Source organism: Engystomops pustulosus, chromosome 3 (assembly GCF_040894005.1).
Source record: "Engystomops pustulosus chromosome 3, aEngPut4.maternal, whole genome shotgun sequence".
Classification (NCBI taxonomy): domain Eukaryota; kingdom Metazoa; phylum Chordata; class Amphibia; order Anura; family Leptodactylidae; genus Engystomops; species Engystomops pustulosus.
Window position 1 is genome coordinate 9,627,406 of NC_092413.1, and position 17,452 is coordinate 9,644,857.

The 17,452-nt window shown below is 56.7% G+C and overlaps 1 protein-coding gene across 1 annotated transcript in view; it reads right to left on the reverse strand.

Moving 5' to 3' along the window:
• GALNT14 (polypeptide N-acetylgalactosaminyltransferase 14) overlaps positions 1-17,452 on the reverse strand; it is a 357,711-nt gene that overhangs the window by 15,970 nt on the left and 324,289 nt on the right. Inside the window, exons 12-13 of the mRNA XM_072139983.1 lie at positions 16,775-16,858; positions 15,189-15,333 (exon numbers count right to left, since the gene is read on the reverse strand). Coding sequence (XP_071996084.1) covers positions 15,189-15,333; positions 16,775-16,858 — 229 coding nt within the window. The remainder of the gene's footprint in view (positions 1-15,188; positions 15,334-16,774; positions 16,859-17,452) is intronic.

A 17,452-nucleotide genomic window follows, 5' to 3' on the forward strand; every position in this document is an offset into this window, starting at 1 on the left:
ACAGGCTGCGCTGCTGTCTATGAGAGGCAGGGGACACAGGCTGCGCTGCTGTCTATGAGAGGCAGGTGCCACAGGCTGCGGTGCTGTCTATGAGAGGAAGGTGTCACAGGCTGCACTGCTGTCTATGAGAAGCGGGGGACACAGGCTGCGCTGCTGTCTATGAGAGGCAGGGGACACAGGCTGCGCTGCTGTCTATGAGAGGCAGGTGCCACAGGCTGCACTGCTGTCTATGAGCGGCATGTGCCACAGGCTGCGCTGCTGTCTATGAGAGGCAGGGGACACAGGCTGCACTGCTGTCTATGAGAGGCAGGTGTCACAGGCTGCGCTGCTGTCTATGAGAGGCAGGTGTCACAGGCTGCACTGCTGTCTATGAGAGGCAGGGGACACAGGCTGTGCCGCTGTCTATGAGAGGCAGGGGACACAGGCTGCGCTGCTGTCTATGAGAGGCAGGGGACACAGGCTGCGCTGCTGTCTATGAGAGGCAGGGGACACAGGCTGCGCTGCTGTCTATGAGAGGCAGGTGCCACAGGCTGCGGTGCTGTCTATGAGAGGAAGGTGTCACAGGCTGCACTGCTGTCTATGAGAAGCGGGGGACACAGGCTGCGCTGCTGTCTATGAGAGGCAGGTACCACAGGCTGCGCTGCTGTCTATGAAAGGCTGGTGCCACAGGCTGCACTGCTGTCTATGAGAGGCAGGGGACACAGGCTGCGCTGCTGTCTATGAGAGGCATGTGCCACAGGCTGCGCTGCTGTCTATGAGAGGCAGGTGCCACAGGCTGCACTGCTGTCTATGAGCGGCATGTGCCACAGGCTGCGCTGCTGTCTATGAGAGGCAGGGGACACAGGCTGCACTGCTGTCTATGAGAGGCAGGTGTCACAGGCTGCACTGCTGTCTATGAGAGGCAGGGGACACAGGCTGTGCCGCTGTCTATGAGAGGCAGGGGACACAGGCTGCGCTGCTGTCTATGAGAGGCAGGGGACACAGGCTGCGCTGCTGTCTATGAGAGGCTGGTGCCACAGGCTGCGCTGCTGTCTATGAGAGGCAGGGGACACAGGCTGCGCTGCTGTCTATGAGAGGCAGGTGCCACAGGCTGTGCTGCTGTCTATGAGAGGCAGGGGACACAGGCTGTGCTGCTGTCTATGAGAGGCAGGTGCCACAGGCTGCGCTGCTGTCTATGAGAGGCAGGGGACACAGGCTGCGCTGCTGTCTATGAGAGGCAGGTACCACAGGCTGCACTGCTGTCTATGAGAGGCAGGGGACACAGGCTGCGCTGCTGTCTAAGAGAGGCAGGGGACACAGGCTGCACTGCTGTCTATGAGAGGCAGGTGACACAGGCTGCGCTGCTGTCTATGAGAGGCAGGTACCACAGGCTGCGCTGCTGTCTATGAGAGGCAGGGGACACAGGCTGCGCTGCTGTCTATGAGAGGCAGGTGCCACAGGCTGCACTGCTGTCTATGAGAGGCAGGTGTCACAGGCTGCACTGCTGTCTATGAGAGGCAGGTGCCACAGGCTGCGCTGCTGTCTATGAGAGGCAGTGGCCACAGGCTGCGCTGCTGTCTATGAGAGGCAGGGGACACAGGCTGCAACGCTGTCTATGAGAGGCAGGGGACACAGGCTGCGCTGCTGTCTATGAGAGGCCGGTGTCACAGGCTGCGCTGCTGTCTATGAGAGGCAGGTGTCACAGGCTGCGCTGCTGTCTATGAGAGGCAGGAGACACAGGCTGCACTGCTGTCTATGAGAGGCAGGGGCCACAGGCTGCACTGCTGTCTATGAGAGGCAGGTGTCACAGGCTGCGCTGCTGTCTATGAGAGGCATTGGCCACAGGCTGCGCTGCTGTCTATGAGAGGCAGGGGACACAGGCTGCGCTGCTGTCTATGAGAGGCAGGTGTCACAGGCTGCACTGCTGTCTATGAGAGGCAGGTGTCACAGGCTGCACTGCTGTCTATGAGAGGCAGGTGTCACAGGCTGCGCTGCTGTCTATGAGAGGCATTGGCCACAGGCTGCACTGCTGTCTATGAGAGGCAGGGGACACAGGCTGCGCTGCTGTCTATGAGAGGCAGGTGTCACAGGCTGCGCTGCCGTCTATGAGAGGCAGGTGTCACAGGCTGCACTGCTGTCTATGAGAGGCAGGTGCCACAGGCTGCGCTGCTGTCTATGAGAGGCAGGTACCACAGGCTGCACTGCTGTCTATGAGAGGCAGGTACCACAGGCTGCGCTGCTGTCTATGAGAGGCAGGTGCCACAGGCTGCGCTGCTGTCTATGAGAGGCAGGGGACACAGGCTGCGCTGCGGTCTATGAGAGGCAGGGGACACAGGCTGCGCTGCGGTCTATGAGAGGCAGGGGACACAGGCTACACTGCTGTCTATGAGAGGCAGGGGACACAGGCTGCGCTGCTGTCTATGAGAGGCAGGTGTCACAGGCTGCGCTGCTGTCTATGAGAGGCAGGGGACACAGGCTGCGCTGCTGTCTATGAGAGGCAGGTGTCACAGGCTGCGCTGCGGTCTATGAGAGGCAGGGGACACAGGCTGCGCTGCTGTCTATGAGAGGCATTGGCCACAGGCTGCGCTGCTGTCTATGAGAGGCAGGGGACACAGGCTGCACCGCTGTCTATGAGAGGCAGGGGACACAGGCTGCGCTGCTGTCTATGAGAGGCCGGTGTCACAGGCTGCGCTGCTGTCTATGAGAGGCATTGGCCACAGGCTGTGCTGCTGTCTATGAGAGGCAGGTGTCACAGGCTGCACTGCTGTCTATGAGAGGCAGGTGTCACAGGCTGCGCTGCTGTCTATGAGAGGCATTGGCCACAGGCTGCACTGCTGTCTATGAGAGGCAGGTACCACAGGCTGCGCTGCTGTCTATGAGAGGCAGGTGTCACAGGCTGCACTGCTGTCTATGAGAGGCAGGTGTCACAGGCTGCACTGCTGTCTATGAGAGGCAGGTGCCACAGGCTGCGCTGCTGTCTATGAGAGGCAGGTACCACAGGCTGCACTGCTGTCTATGAGAGGCAGGTACCACAGGCTGCGCTGCTGTCTATGAGAGGCAGGTGCCACAGGCTGCGCTGCTGTCTATGAGAGGCAGGGGACACAGGCTGCGCTGCGGTCTATGAGAGGCAGGGGACACAGGCTGCGCTGCGGTCTATGAGAGGCAGGGGACACAGGCTGCGCTGCTGTCTATGAGAGGCAGGTGTCACAGGCTGCGCTGCTGTCTATGAGAGGCAGGGGACACAGGCTGCACTGCTGTCTATGAGAGGCATTGGCCACAGGCTGCACTGCTGTCTATGAGAGGCAGGGGACACAGGCTGCGCTGCTGTCTATGAGAGGCAGGTGTCACAGGCTGGGCTGCTGTCTATGAGAGGCAGGGGACACAGGCTGCGCTGCTGTCTATGAGAGGCAGGTGTCACAGGCTGCACTGCTGTCTATGAGAGGCAGGTGTCACAGGCTGGGCTGCTGTCTATGAGAGGCAGGTGTCACAGGCTGGGCTGCTGTCTATGAGAGGCAGGGGACACAGGCTGCGCTGCTGTCTATGAGAGGCAGGTGCCACAGGCTGCGCTGCTGTCTATGAGAGGCAGGTGCCACAGGCTGCGCTGCTGTCTATGAGAGGCAGGGGACACAGGCTGCGCTGCTGTCTATGAGAGGCAGGGGACACAGGCTGCGCTGCTGTCTATGAGAGGCAGGTGTCACAGGCTGCGCTGCTGTCTATGAGAGGCAGGTGCCACAGGCTGCGCTGCTGTCTATGAGAGGCAGGTGCCACAGGCTGCGCTGCTGTCTATGAGAGGCAGGTGTCACAGGCTGCACTGCTGTCTATGAGAGGCAGGGGACACAGGCTACACTGCTGTCTATGAGAGGCAGGTGTCACAGGCTGCGCTGCTGTCTATGAGAGGCAGGTACCACAGGCTGCACTGCTGTCTATGAGAGGCAGGTGCCACAGGCTGCGCTGCTGTCTATGAGAGGCAGGTACCACAGGCTGCGCTGCTGTCTATGAGAGGCAGGGGACACAGGCTGCGCTGCTGTCTATGAGAGGCAGGGGACACAGGCTGCGCTGCGGTCTATGAGAGGCAGGTGCCACAGGCTGCGCTGCTGTCTATGAGTGGCAGGGGACACAGGCTGCACTGCTGTCTATGAGAGGCAGGTGCCACAGGCTGCGCTGCTGTCTATGAGAGGCAGGGGACACAGGCTGCGCTGCTGTCTATGAGAGGCAGGAGCCACAGGCTGCACTGCTGTCTATGAGAGGCAGGGGACACAGGCTGCACTGCTGTCTATGAGAGGCAGGGGACACAGGCTGCGCTGCTGTCTATGAGAGGCAGGGGACACAGGCTGCACTGCTATCTATGAGAGGCAGGTGTCACAGGCTACACCGCTGTCTATGAGAGGCAGGTGTCACAGGCTGCACCGCTGTCTATGAGAGGCAGGGGACACAGGCTGCACCGCTGTCTATGAGAGGCAGGTACCACAGGCTGCGCTGCTGTCTATGAGAGGCAGGTGCCACAGGCTGCACTGCTGTCTATGAGAGGTAGGTGTCACAGGCTGCACTGCTGTCTATGAGAGGCAGGTGCCACAGGCTGCACTGCTGTCTATGAGAGGCAGGGGACACAGGCTGCACCGCTGTCTATGAGAGGCAGGTACCACAGGCTGCGCTGCTGTCTATGAGAGGCAGGTGCCACAGGCTGTGCTGCTGTGTATGAGAGGTAGGTGTCACAGGCTGCGCTGCTGTCTATGAGAGGCAGGTGTCACAGGCTGCGCTGCTGTCTATGAGAGGCAGGTGTCACAGGCTGCGCTGCTGTCTATGAGAGGCAGGGGACACAGGCTGCGCTGCTGTCTATGAGAGGCAGGTGTCACAGGCTGGGCTGCTGTCTATGAGAGGCAGGGGACACAGGCTGCGCTGCTGTCTATGAGAGGCAGGTGTCACAGGCTGCACTGCTGTCTATGAGAGGCAGGTGTCACAGGCTGGGCTGCTGTCTATGAGAGGCAGGTGTCACAGGCTGGGCTGCTGTCTATGAGAGGCAGGGGACACAGGCTGCGCTGCTGTCTATGAGAGGCAGGTGCCACAGGCTGCGCTGCTGTCTATGAGAGGCAGGGGACACAGGCTGCGCTGCTGTCTATGAGAGGCAGGGGACACAGGCTGCACTGCTGTCTATGAGAGGCAGGTGCCACAGGCTGCGCTGCTGTCTATGAGAGGCAGGTGCCACAGGCTGCGCTGCTGTCTATGAGAGGCAGGGGACACAGGCTGCGCTGCTGTCTATGAGAGGCAGGGGACACAGGCAGGCTGCTGTCTATGAGAGGCAGGTGTCACAGGCTGCGCTGCTGTCTATGAGAGGCAGGTGCCACAGGCTGCGCTGCTGTCTATGAGAGGCAGGTGCCACAGGCTGCGCTGCTGTCTATGAGAGGCAGGTGTCACAGGCTGCACTGCTGTCTATGAGAGGCAGGGGACACAGGCTGCGCTGCTGTCTATGAGAGGCAGGGGACACAGGCTGCGCTGCTGTCTATGAGAGGCAGGGGACACAGGCTGCGCTGCTGTCTATGAGAGGCAGGTGTCACAGGCTGCGCTGCTGTCTATGAGAGGCAGGGGACACAGGCTGCGCTGCTGTCTATGAGAGGCAGGGGACACAGGCTGTGCTGCTGTCTATGAGAGGCAGGTGTCACAGGCTGCGCTGCTGTCTATGAGAGGCGGGGGACACAGGCTGCACTGCTGTCTATGAGAGGCGGGGGACACAGGCTGCACTGCTGTCTATGAGAGGCAGGTGTCACAGGCTGTGCTGCTGTCTATGAGAGGCAGGGGACACAGGCTGTGCCGCTGTCTATGAGAGGCAGGGGACACAGGCTGCGCTGCTGTCTATGAGAGGCAGGGGACACAGGCTGCGCTGCTGTCTATGAGAGGCAGGGGACACAGGCTGCACTGCTGTCTATGAGAGGCAGGAGCCACAGGCTGCACTGCTGTCTATGAGAGGCAGGGGACACAGGCTGCGCTGCTGTCTATGAGAGGCAGGGGACACAGGCTGCGCTGCTGTCTATGAGAGGCAGGGGACACAGGCTGCGCTGCTGTCTATGAGAGGCAGGGGACACAGGCTGCGCTGCTGTCTATGAGAGGCAGGTGCCACAGGCTGCGGTGCTGTCTATGAGAGGAAGGTGTCACAGGCTGCACTGCTGTCTATGAGAAGCGGGGGACACAGGCTGCGCTGCTGTCTATGAGAGGCAGGTGCCACAGGCTGCACTGCTGTCTATGAGAGGCAGGGGACACAGGCTGCGCTGCTGTCTATGAGAGGCAGGGGACACAGGCTGCGCTGCTGTCTATGAGAGGCAGGTGCCACAGGCTGCACTGCTGTCTATGAGCGGCATGTGCCACAGGCTGCGCTGCTGTCTATGAGAGGCAGGGGACACAGGCTGCACTGCTGTCTATGAGAGGCAGGTGTCACAGGCTGCGCTGCTGTCTATGAGAGGCAGGTGTCACAGGCTGCACTGCTGTCTATGAGAGGCAGGGGACACAGGCTGTGCCGCTGTCTATGAGAGGCAGGGGACACAGGCTGCGCTGCTGTCTATGAGAGGCAGGGGACACAGGCTGCGCTGCTGTCTATGAGAGGCAGGGGACACAGGCTGCGCTGCTGTCTATGAGAGGCAGGTGCCACAGGCTGCGGTGCTGTCTATGAGAGGAAGGTGTCACAGGCTGCACTGCTGTCTATGAGAAGCGGGGGACACAGGCTGCGCTGCTGTCTATGAGAGGCAGGTACCACAGGCTGCGCTGCTGTCTATGAAAGGCTGGTGCCACAGGCTGCACTGCTGTCTATGAGAGGCAGGGGACACAGGCTGCGCTGCTGTCTATGAGAGGCATGTGCCACAGGCTGCGCTGCTGTCTATGAGAGGCAGGTGCCACAGGCTGCACTGCTGTCTATGAGCGGCATGTGCCACAGGCTGCGCTGCTGTCTATGAGAGGCAGGGGACACAGGCTGCACTGCTGTCTATGAGAGGCAGGTGTCACAGGCTGCACTGCTGTCTATGAGAGGCAGGGGACACAGGCTGTGCCGCTGTCTATGAGAGGCAGGGGACACAGGCTGCGCTGCTGTCTATGAGAGGCAGGGGACACAGGCTGCGCTGCTGTCTATGAGAGGCTGGTGCCACAGGCTGCGCTGCTGTCTATGAGAGGCAGGGGACACAGGCTGCGCTGCTGTCTATGAGAGGCAGGTGCCACAGGCTGCGCTGCTGTCTATGAGAGGCAGGGGACACAGGCTGTGCTGCTGTCTATGAGAGGCAGGTGCCACAGGCTGCGCTGCTGTCTATGAGAGGCAGGGGACACAGGCTGCGCTGCTGTCTATGAGAGGCAGGGGACACAGGCTGCGCTGCTGTCTAAGAGAGGCAGGGGACACAGGCTGCACTGCTGTCTATGAGAGGCAGGTGACACAGGCTGCGCTGCTGTCTATGAGAGGCAGGTACCACAGGCTGCGCTGCTGTCTATGAGAGGCAGGGGACACAGGCTGCGCTGCTGTCTATGAGAGGCAGGGGACACAGGCTGCGCTGCTGTCTATGAGAGGCAGGTGCCACAGGCTGCACTGCTGTCTATGAGAGGCAGGTGTCACAGGCTGCACTGCTGTCTATGAGAGGCAGGTGCCACAGGCTGCGCTGCTGTCTATGAGAGGCAGTGGCCACAGGCTGCGCTGCTGTCTATGAGAGGCAGGGGACACAGGCTGCAACGCTGTCTATGAGAGGCAGGGGACACAGGCTGCGCTGCTGTCTATGAGAGGCCGGTGTCACAGGCTGCGCTGCTGTCTATGAGAGGCAGGTGTCACAGGCTGCGCTGCTGTCTATGAGAGGCAGGAGACACAGGCTGCACTGCTGTCTATGAGAGGCAGGGGCCACAGGCTGCACTGCTGTCTATGAGAGGCAGGTGTCACAGGCTGCGCTGCTGTCTATGAGAGGCATTGGCCACAGGCTGCGCTGCTGTCTATGAGAGGCAGGGGACACAGGCTGCGCTGCTGTCTATGAGAGGCAGGTGTCACAGGCTGCACTGCTGTCTATGAGAGGCAGGTGTCACAGGCTGCACTGCTGTCTATGAGAGGCAGGTGTCACAGGCTGCGCTGCTGTCTATGAGAGGCATTGGCCACAGGCTGCACTGCTGTCTATGAGAGGCAGGGGACACAGGCTGCGCTGCTGTCTATGAGAGGCAGGTGTCACAGGCTGCGCTGCCGTCTATGAGAGGCAGGTGTCACAGGCTGCACTGCTGTCTATGAGAGGCAGGTGCCACAGGCTGCGCTGCTGTCTATGAGAGGCAGGTACCACAGGCTGCACTGCTGTCTATGAGAGGCAGGTACCACAGGCTGCGCTGCTGTCTATGAGAGGCAGGTGCCACAGGCTGCGCTGCTGTCTATGAGAGGCAGGGGACACAGGCTGCGCTGCGGTCTATGAGAGGCAGGGGACACAGGCTGCGCTGCGGTCTATGAGAGGCAGGGGACACAGGCTGCGCTGCGGTCTATGAGAGGCAGGGGACACAGGCTGCGCTGCTGTCTATGAGAGGCATTGGCCACAGGCTGCGCTGCTGTCTATGAGAGGCAGGGGACACAGGCTGCACCGCTGTCTATGAGAGGCAGGGGACACAGGCTGCGCTGCTGTCTATGAGAGGCCGGTGTCACAGGCTGCGCTGCTGTCTATGAGAGGCATTGGCCACAGGCTGTGCTGCTGTCTATGAGAGGCAGGTGTCACAGGCTGCACTGCTGTCTATGAGAGGCAGGTGTCACAGGCTGCGCTGCTGTCTATGAGAGGCATTGGCCACAGGCTGCACTGCTGTCTATGAGAGGCAGGTACCACAGGCTGCGCTGCTGTCTATGAGAGGCAGGTGTCACAGGCTGCACTGCTGTCTATGAGAGGCAGGTGTCACAGGCTGCACTGCTGTCTATGAGAGGCAGGTGCCACAGGCTGCGCTGCTGTCTATGAGAGGCAGGTACCACAGGCTGCACTGCTGTCTATGAGAGGCAGGTACCACAGGCTGCGCTGCTGTCTATGAGAGGCAGGTGCCACAGGCTGCGCTGCTGTCTATGAGAGGCAGGGGACACAGGCTGCGCTGCGGTCTATGAGAGGCAGGGGACACAGGCTGCGCTGCGGTCTATGAGAGGCAGGGGACACAGGCTGCGCTGCTGTCTATGAGAGGCAGGTGTCACAGGCTGTGCTGCTGTCTATGAGAGGCAGGGGACACAGGCTGCACTGCTGTCTATGAGAGGCATTGGCCACAGGCTGCACTGCTGTCTATGAGAGGCAGGGGACACAGGCTGCGCTGCTGTCTATGAGAGGCAGGTGTCACAGGCTGCGCTGCTGTCTATGAGAGGCAGGGGACACAGGCTGCGCTGCTGTCTATGAGAGGCAGGTGCCACAGGCTGCGCTGCTGTCTATGAGAGGCAGGGGACACAGGCTGCACTGCTGTCTATGAGAGGCAGGGGACACAGGCTTCGCTGCTGTCTATGAGAGGCAGGTGCCACAGGCTGCGCTGCTGTCTATGAGAGGCAGGTGCCACAGGCTGCGCTGCTGTCTATGAGAGGCAGGTGTCACAGGCTGCACTGCTGTCTATGAGAGGCAGGGGACACAGGCTGCGCTGCTGTTTATGAGAGGCAGGTGTCACAGGCTGCGCTGCTTTCTATGAGAGGCAGGGGACACAGGCTGCACTGCTGTCTATGAGAGGCAGGGGACACAGGCTGCGCTGCTGTCTATGAGAGGCAGGTGACACAGGCTGCGCTGCTGTATATGAGAGGCAGGTGTCACAGGCTGCGCTGCTGTCTATGAGAGGCAGGTGCCACAGGCTGCGCTGCTGTCTATGAGAGGCAGGTGTCACAGGCTGCACTGCTGTCTATGAGAGGCAGGGGACACAGGCTGCGCTGCTGTCTATGAGAGGCAGGTGACACAGGCTGCGCTGCTGTCTATGAGAGGCAGGTGTCACAGGCTGCACTGCTGTCTATGAGAGGCAGGGGACACAGGCTGCGCTGCTGTCTATGAGAGGCAGGTGCCACAGGCTGCGCTGCTGTCTATGAGAGGCAGGGGACACAGGCTGCGCTGCTGTCTATGAGAGGCAGGGGACACAGGCTGCGCTGCTGTCTATGAGAGGCAGGTGTCACAGGCTGCGCTGCTGTCTATGAGAGGCAGGTACCACAGGCTGCGCTGCTTTCTATGAGAGGCAGGGGACACAGGCTGCACTGCTGTCTATGAGAGGCAGGGGACACAGGCTGCGCTGCTGTCTATGAGAGGCACGGGACACAGGCTGCGCTGCTGTCTATGAGAGGCAGGTGCCACAGGCTGCACTGCTGTCTATGAGAGGAAGGTGCCACAGGCTGCACTGCTGTCTATGAGAGGCAGGTGTCACAGGCTGCACTGCTGTCTATGAGAGGCATTGGCCACAGGCTGCGCTGCTGTCTATGAGAGGCAGGGGACACAGGCTGCACCGCTGTCTATGAGAGGCAGGGGACACAGGCTGCGCTGCTGTCTATGAGAGGCCGGTGTCACAGGCTGCGCTGCTGTCTATGAGAGGCATTGGCCACAGGCTGTGCTGCTGTCTATGAGAGGCAGGTGTCACAGGCTGCACTGCTGTCTATGAGAGGCAGGTGTCACAGGCTGCGCTGCTGTCTATGAGAGGCATTGGCCACAGGCTGCACTGCTGTCTATGAGAGGCAGGGGACACAGGCTGCGCTGCTGTCTATGAGAGGCAGGTGTCACAGGCTGCACTGCTGTCTATGAGAGGCAGGTGTCACAGGCTGCACTGCTGTCTATGAGAGGCAGGTGCCACAGGCTGCGCTGCTGTCTATGAGAGGCAGGTACCACAGGCTGCACTGCTGTCTATGAGAGGCAGGTACCACAGGCTGCGCTGCTGTCTATGAGAGGCAGGTGCCACAGGCTGCGCTGCTGTCTATGAGAGGCAGGGGACACAGGCTGCGCTGCGGTCTATGAGAGGCAGGGGACACAGGCTGCGCTGCGGTCTATGAGAGGCAGGGGACACAGGCTGCGCTGCTGTCTATGAGAGGCAGGTGTCACAGGCTGCGCTGCTGTCTATGAGAGGCAGGGGACACAGGCTGCACTGCTGTCTATGAGAGGCAGGGGACACAGGCTGCACTGCTGTCTATGAGAGGCATTGGCCACAGGCTGCACTGCTGTCTATGAGAGGCAGGGGACACAGGCTGCGCTGCTGTCTATGAGAGGCAGGTGTCACAGGCTGCGCTGCTGTCTATGAGAGGCAGGGGACACAGGCTGCGCTGCTGTCTATGAGAGGCAGGTGCCACAGGCTGCGCTGCTGTCTATGAGAGGCAGGGGACACAGGCTGCACTGCTGTCTATGAGAGGCAGGGGACACAGGCTGCACTGCTGTCTATGAGAGGCAGGTGCCACAGGCTGCGCTGCTGTCTATGAGAGGCAGGTGCCACAGGCTGCGCTGCTGTCTATGAGAGGCAGGTGTCACAGGCTGCACTGCTGTCTATGAGAGGCAGGGGACACAGGCTGCGCTGCTGTTTATGAGAGGCAGGTGTCACAGGCTGCGCTGCTTTCTATGAGAGGCAGGGGACACAGGCTGCACTGCTGTCTATGAGAGGCAGGGGACACAGGCTGCGCTGCTGTCTATGAGAGGCAGGTGACACAGGCTGCGCTGCTGTCTATGAGAGGCAGGTGTCACAGGCTGCGCTGCTGTCTATGAGAGGCAGGGGACACAGGCTGCGCTGCTGTCTATGAGAGGCAGGTGCCACAGGCTGCGCTGCTGTCTATGAGAGGCAGGTGTCACAGGCTGCGCTGCTGTCTATGAGAGGCAGGTACCACAGGCTGCGCTGCTTTCTATGAGAGGCAGGGGACACAGGCTGCACTGCTGTCTATGAGAGGCAGGGGACACAGGCTGCGCTGCTGTCTATGAGAGGCACGGGACACAGGCTGCGCTGCTGTCTATGAGAGGCAGGTGCCACAGGCTGCACTGCTGTCTATGAGAGGCAGGTGCCACAGGCTGCACTGCTGTCTATGAGAGGCAGGTGTCACAGGCTGCACTGCTGTCTATGAGAGGCAGGGGACACAGGCTGCGCTGCTGTCTATGAGAGGCACGGGACACAGGCTGCGCTGCTGTCTATGAGAGGCAGGTGCCACAGGCTGCACTGCTGTCTATGAGAGGCAGGTGCCACAGGCTGCACTGCTGTCTATGAGAGGCAGGTGTCACAGGCTGCACTGCTGTCTATGAGAGGCAGGGGACACAGGCTGCGCTGCTGTCTATGAGAGGCAGGGGACACAGGCTACACTGCTGTCTATGAGAGGCAGGGGACACAGGCTGCACTGCTGTCTATGAGAGGCAGGTGCCACAGGCTGCACTGCTGTCTATGAGAGGCAGGTACCACAGGCTGCGCTGCTGTCTATGAGAGGCAGGTACCACAGGCTGCACTGCTGTCTATGAGAGGCAGGTGTCACAGGCTGCACTGCTGTCTATGAGAGGCAGGTGTCACAGGCTGCACTGCTGTCTATGAGAGGCAGGGGACACAGGCTGCACTGCTGTCTATGAGAGGCAGGTGTCACAGGCTGCGCTGCTGTCTATGAGAGGCAGGTGCCACAGGCTGCGCTGCTGTCTATGAGAGGCAGGTGCCACAGGCTGCGTTGCTGTCTATAAGAGTTTACTCTTCCTACAATCCCTGAATATTATGATTTGTTCAAAGTTTTATAAAACAAAAAAATATACTGAAAATAAAAATTTTTCTTAAAAAAAAAAATAAAAACCCTGAGACATTAAACCAGTAACATCCATATGAGGGAATTGCGGCGGCCTCAAAAAGTGCAGATTTCAGCTGCCCGTAATCTCCACCAACAGAATTTACCACCATGGAGCCCGGGACCGAGTGTTACATTGTTACAGGACAGATACGCCTCTTATCACCCCAGGAAATCGCCGGGGCCGCAGCCGCCAGTCACCCAGGGCCGGACATTTATCGGAAAGCCTCCCCTCCCCCGCCCCCGGGAATGGCGCTGACCCAGCGTTTGTAACACAAGGGACCGGGGCATCTATTAATCTGCTGGTAATGGGAAACATGGCGGGAACAATCCCAGTTGATGGAGCTTTGTAAATAGCGGCAGAAGAGCTGACACAATGAATCTGCGGCTTTATGATATAATTGCAGGTCAGGCCGGACGGAAGACGAGCGCAGGAGCGGCAGGTAATGGATTGTGAGGAGCTCCGGATAATCCCGGAGATCAGGGAATACAGCAATGTCAGCAGGTTATCTCCCAGGGGACGGAGCAATAGACCGGCTTCATCTCTGAGCTGTATCAGGGCTCGGGGAGGACTGGACACCGGGGGGTCCTCCAACCTCTGCAGTTCATAAAATCCCTTTACTAATGCAACAAACTTACCAATTACTAGACTTAAAGGGATATTCTCATTGTGGCAAATTAATGTTATTGTTTGTATAATGAAAAGTTCTACAATTTTCCAATACACTTTCTGTATCAATTCCTCACGGTTCTCTAGATCTCTGCTTCCTATACGAAGCTTCTATGATTACATCAGTGGATAGAAATCTGACCCTGGTCACACAGGTGCACGGCTCGTTATATCACAGCTCTGATTACTCTCTATGATACTAACGAGCCGTGCACCTGTGTGGCCACGGTCAGATTTCTGCTCACTGGAAGTAAACATGGAAGCTTTCTATAGAGTGACAGCAAGCAGATCTCGAGAACAGTGAGAAATCGATACAGAAAGTATATTGGAAAATTGTAGAACTTTTCAATATACAAAAAATAACATTTATTTGCTGAAATGGGAACAACCCTTTAAGCCCCACCCTTGGGACCACCCACCATGCCAGGCACGCCCACTTTTCCCTCATGGGGCCAAGACAAGACAATTTTATCAGAATTGTCTCTAAAAGTTGTGAAGAGTGGATAAGTTTATGGCTTATATTCAAACACAGAGTTAAAGGGATAGTCCAGCTTACAGATGTTTCCTTTAAAGGGAATCTACCATCAAAATCCATCCTGATAAACCAGGGACATTACTCATAGATCCGGGCACCGGGACTGTGGTATCTTCTTATATTTCTTATCAATGGCCTCCTTCCTTCTAAAATCAATTATTCTAATGAACCTGAATAGCTCTGGATGTGTTCCAGATCCCCTCCGTGCTGTAGATTCACAGGCTGTTACACTGTGCTTCACTCCCCCTTTCAATTGTGTGAGATTACATCAGGCAGAGGGAGGGGGAAGTGCAGAGGGAGCAGGGGAGGTGGGAGAGGCAACCCGTGTAACAACCTGCAAAACTACAGCACAGAGGGGCTCTGGTAAAACTCCCAGGACGGATACATGAGCTTTGGGCTCATTAGCATGATTTTAAAATTTTATTTCAGAAGGAAGAGGCCGTGGATAATAAATATAAGAAGATACCACAGTCACGGTGCTGGGTCTATGACTACGCTTTCCTCTTTGATTGACATGTTCCAAATTTCGGGGTGCAAGAAGATCTGCTTAGCAATACTTTGTCAGGAGTCGCTGATGCTGTGTGATGCCACCCACTGGATGTGATGTGAACTGCAGCCTATTGAGGGGTTTGCTCCAACGTTGCAATAACGTATCAGCTATAACAATAACAAGAAATTGGGGTTCTGTAGGGACTCTTTCTGCGGGGGTTCTGTAGGGACTCTTTCTGCGGGGGTTCTGTAGGGACTCTTTCTGCGGGGGTTCTGTAGGGACTCTTTCTGCGGGGGTTCTGTAGGGACTCTTTCTGCGGGGGTTCTGTAGGGACTCTTTCTGCGGGGGTTCTGTAGGGACTCTTTCTGCGGGGGTTCTGTAGGGACTCTTTCTGCGGGGGTTCTGTAGGGACTCTTTCTGCGGGGGTTCTGTAGGGACTCTTTCTGCGGGGGTTCTGTAGGGATTGTCGTTGACTCTCGGGTCTCTTTGAAACTATAAATCATTTTAAAATAAATCTTTTACCTAAATGTAGAACTTAAAAAATCTTTATTGTTTATTTTTATGCAAATGAAGACTTTGGTGCACGATGGGCGTGGCCAGAAGGTCTGATGGATCGGGTCTGGCCCAGATTCAGCGCCCAACACCGTCTACTGCTCCCCTGTGGGATTAGGCAAGAGGAATCCCTGCTCCCTACTTTCCCCAATCTCAGAAACACTGGACCCTGTGTCATTATTACGCAATAATTATATAATAAGAATGAATGACCCCTCCCCCTCCCCTCAATGATCAGATATTCACATCAATGTACCTGAGATTTTTCTGACACCCCTTTAAGGCTGCTACAAGGTACGAGGTTTAGAGTAGGTGCGTCCTGTCCTCCGGTCTTCTGGGACTCGATGCATCGCTGTCTCTGGCGGATTATTCCTGATTTTGATAAGGATTCCACTGGGATTCTGTAAAAACACAAGATCAGCAGTGGCCGGATACATCCTATAAGCGGGTCACGTTCACACCTGTCATTCATTCAATGAAGATTCACACCAAAAATATTTTATAAGAGAAAATTGACGTAGATGTGGCTGCCTATTCCCACCACTAGGGGATGCTCAAGAGCTTACAGTATGCGGTGAGCTACCCAGCTCCCTCTAGTGGTGGCAGCAGGTAACCAGCATGTTATTCTTTAAAATGTTTCCAAATAATATCTTCTGCAAGAGATTGGACTTTTCTAATAAAATATTGTTAATAATTTCATATGTTACACACAGACTGGAGGAAATATTCCCTGTCCATACCATGCAAAGAGACCTCCGAGGACTCTCACACTAGATTGTTTTTGAGGTGTCTGAGTTGGGTCTGGAACTAGAACCTTTATCATGGGGAGTAGCATCAAAGTAATGGAAGCCGTAAGCAGAACACATTGGGGCAGATTTACTTACCCGATCCTGTCGCGATCCCGCGTTGCGTTGTCCAACGAGGATTCGGGTCTGCCGCGATTCGCTAAGATCGTGCGCCCGAGTTCCTGCAGGTGTCGCTGCTGCACCGAGGTCCGCCGCAGTCCACCTTCTTCTTTCTTGTGCATGTAAGTGCGACACAATTCGTTTTTTAAATTCCGCGTTTTTTCCGAATCCGTCGGGTTGTCCAACGGCCACTCCCCCGGTTTCTGTCGCATGCAAGCCGATGCGCCACAATCCGATCGCATGCTCCAAAAGCCAGGGCCAGTTTGGCGCAAATTGGAAATATTCGGGAAACCCGACGAAAGTGCGGCGTTCGGACCCTTAGGGTGAAGACACACATGGCGTTTTTGGGCCGTTTTTACTAAGTGCGTTTTCAGATCGTTAAAAACGCATGCGTTTTTTAAAAACGCATGCGTTTTTTAAAAACGCATGCGTTTTTGAAAACGCATGCGTTTTTGTCCGTTTCCCGAAATTGCGCAATGAAAAACGGACAAAAACGCATGCGTTTTAAAAAACCGGATGCGTTTTTAACGATCTGAAAACGCACTTAGTAAAAACGGCCCAAAAACGGCCCAAAAACGCCATGTGTGTCTTCACCCTTAGTAAATGAGCCCCGTTGTATCTATAACACAAGGACTGGTATATAGTGATATATCTGCATACTTTCAGTATGTTGCAGCCTGGGGTTCTGGGTTCAGAACCAAGTCCAGATATATCATAGAACTTCATTACCTATTTACTGGTGTCAGGTGACTGATGTGTGCACTTACCCCAAACCAGGGGGCAGGTGTAATATATCACAGAGGGGTCACTAGTCACAGGAGCACATTCCTCCCAATCCGCCCTGGTCTTGCAGGGAGCTGCTGATTCAGATCTGTTTTTGCCCAAAGCTCCAAAAAATAGTCATAACAAGAAAAACCTGTAATGGCAAAAAACTTACTGCAGTTCTGGATACACGTTCTCCAGGTACCACTTGAAGGGCCGGCACTTCAGGCTCCTGCGCAGGGACAATCTCTTCTGGATGCTGCGGACGGAGAGAAAACTCATTAACCTGATGGTAATTCTGCGCAGGACTGCACTAATATATTATATACTCTAGTCACATCCAAAGCTGCAGCCACTGCTGACACTAAAAGCTTTGCACCATCTGATTGGCTGCCACATATTCATCAGGACCACGTGACTTTGTCCTGCAGCGGGTCAGCACCATCCAATGGGGCCAATCTTGTGTGACCTTCTGGGCGGACTCAATAAAAACTAAGCGCCTGTCAGTGACTCCCATGGAGAACGATAGGGGGTTTAATTTTTTGGATAAATGATAAATCCCCCCGAATTGTAAGACCTCACTGGCCGAGGTTTAGTGCCACATATTCCACTGTGACTTTACTCTGCAGAAAGTATCAGCACATCCGAGCCCAGTCCAATGCAAGACGTATCGGTAACGGGATGGGCAGAATTATGAGTTCAGCTCTGGATGTAAGAGAAGTAGTAGAGCTCTGGCTATGGTTGTCATACACTGTCCCAGCAGTTGGGGGTTAATCAGTGTGTGACCGGCTGATGTGGGTACAGTGCTGTTTCTTTGCACTTTGGGGCAATACAAAACCAAACGTCCATCACA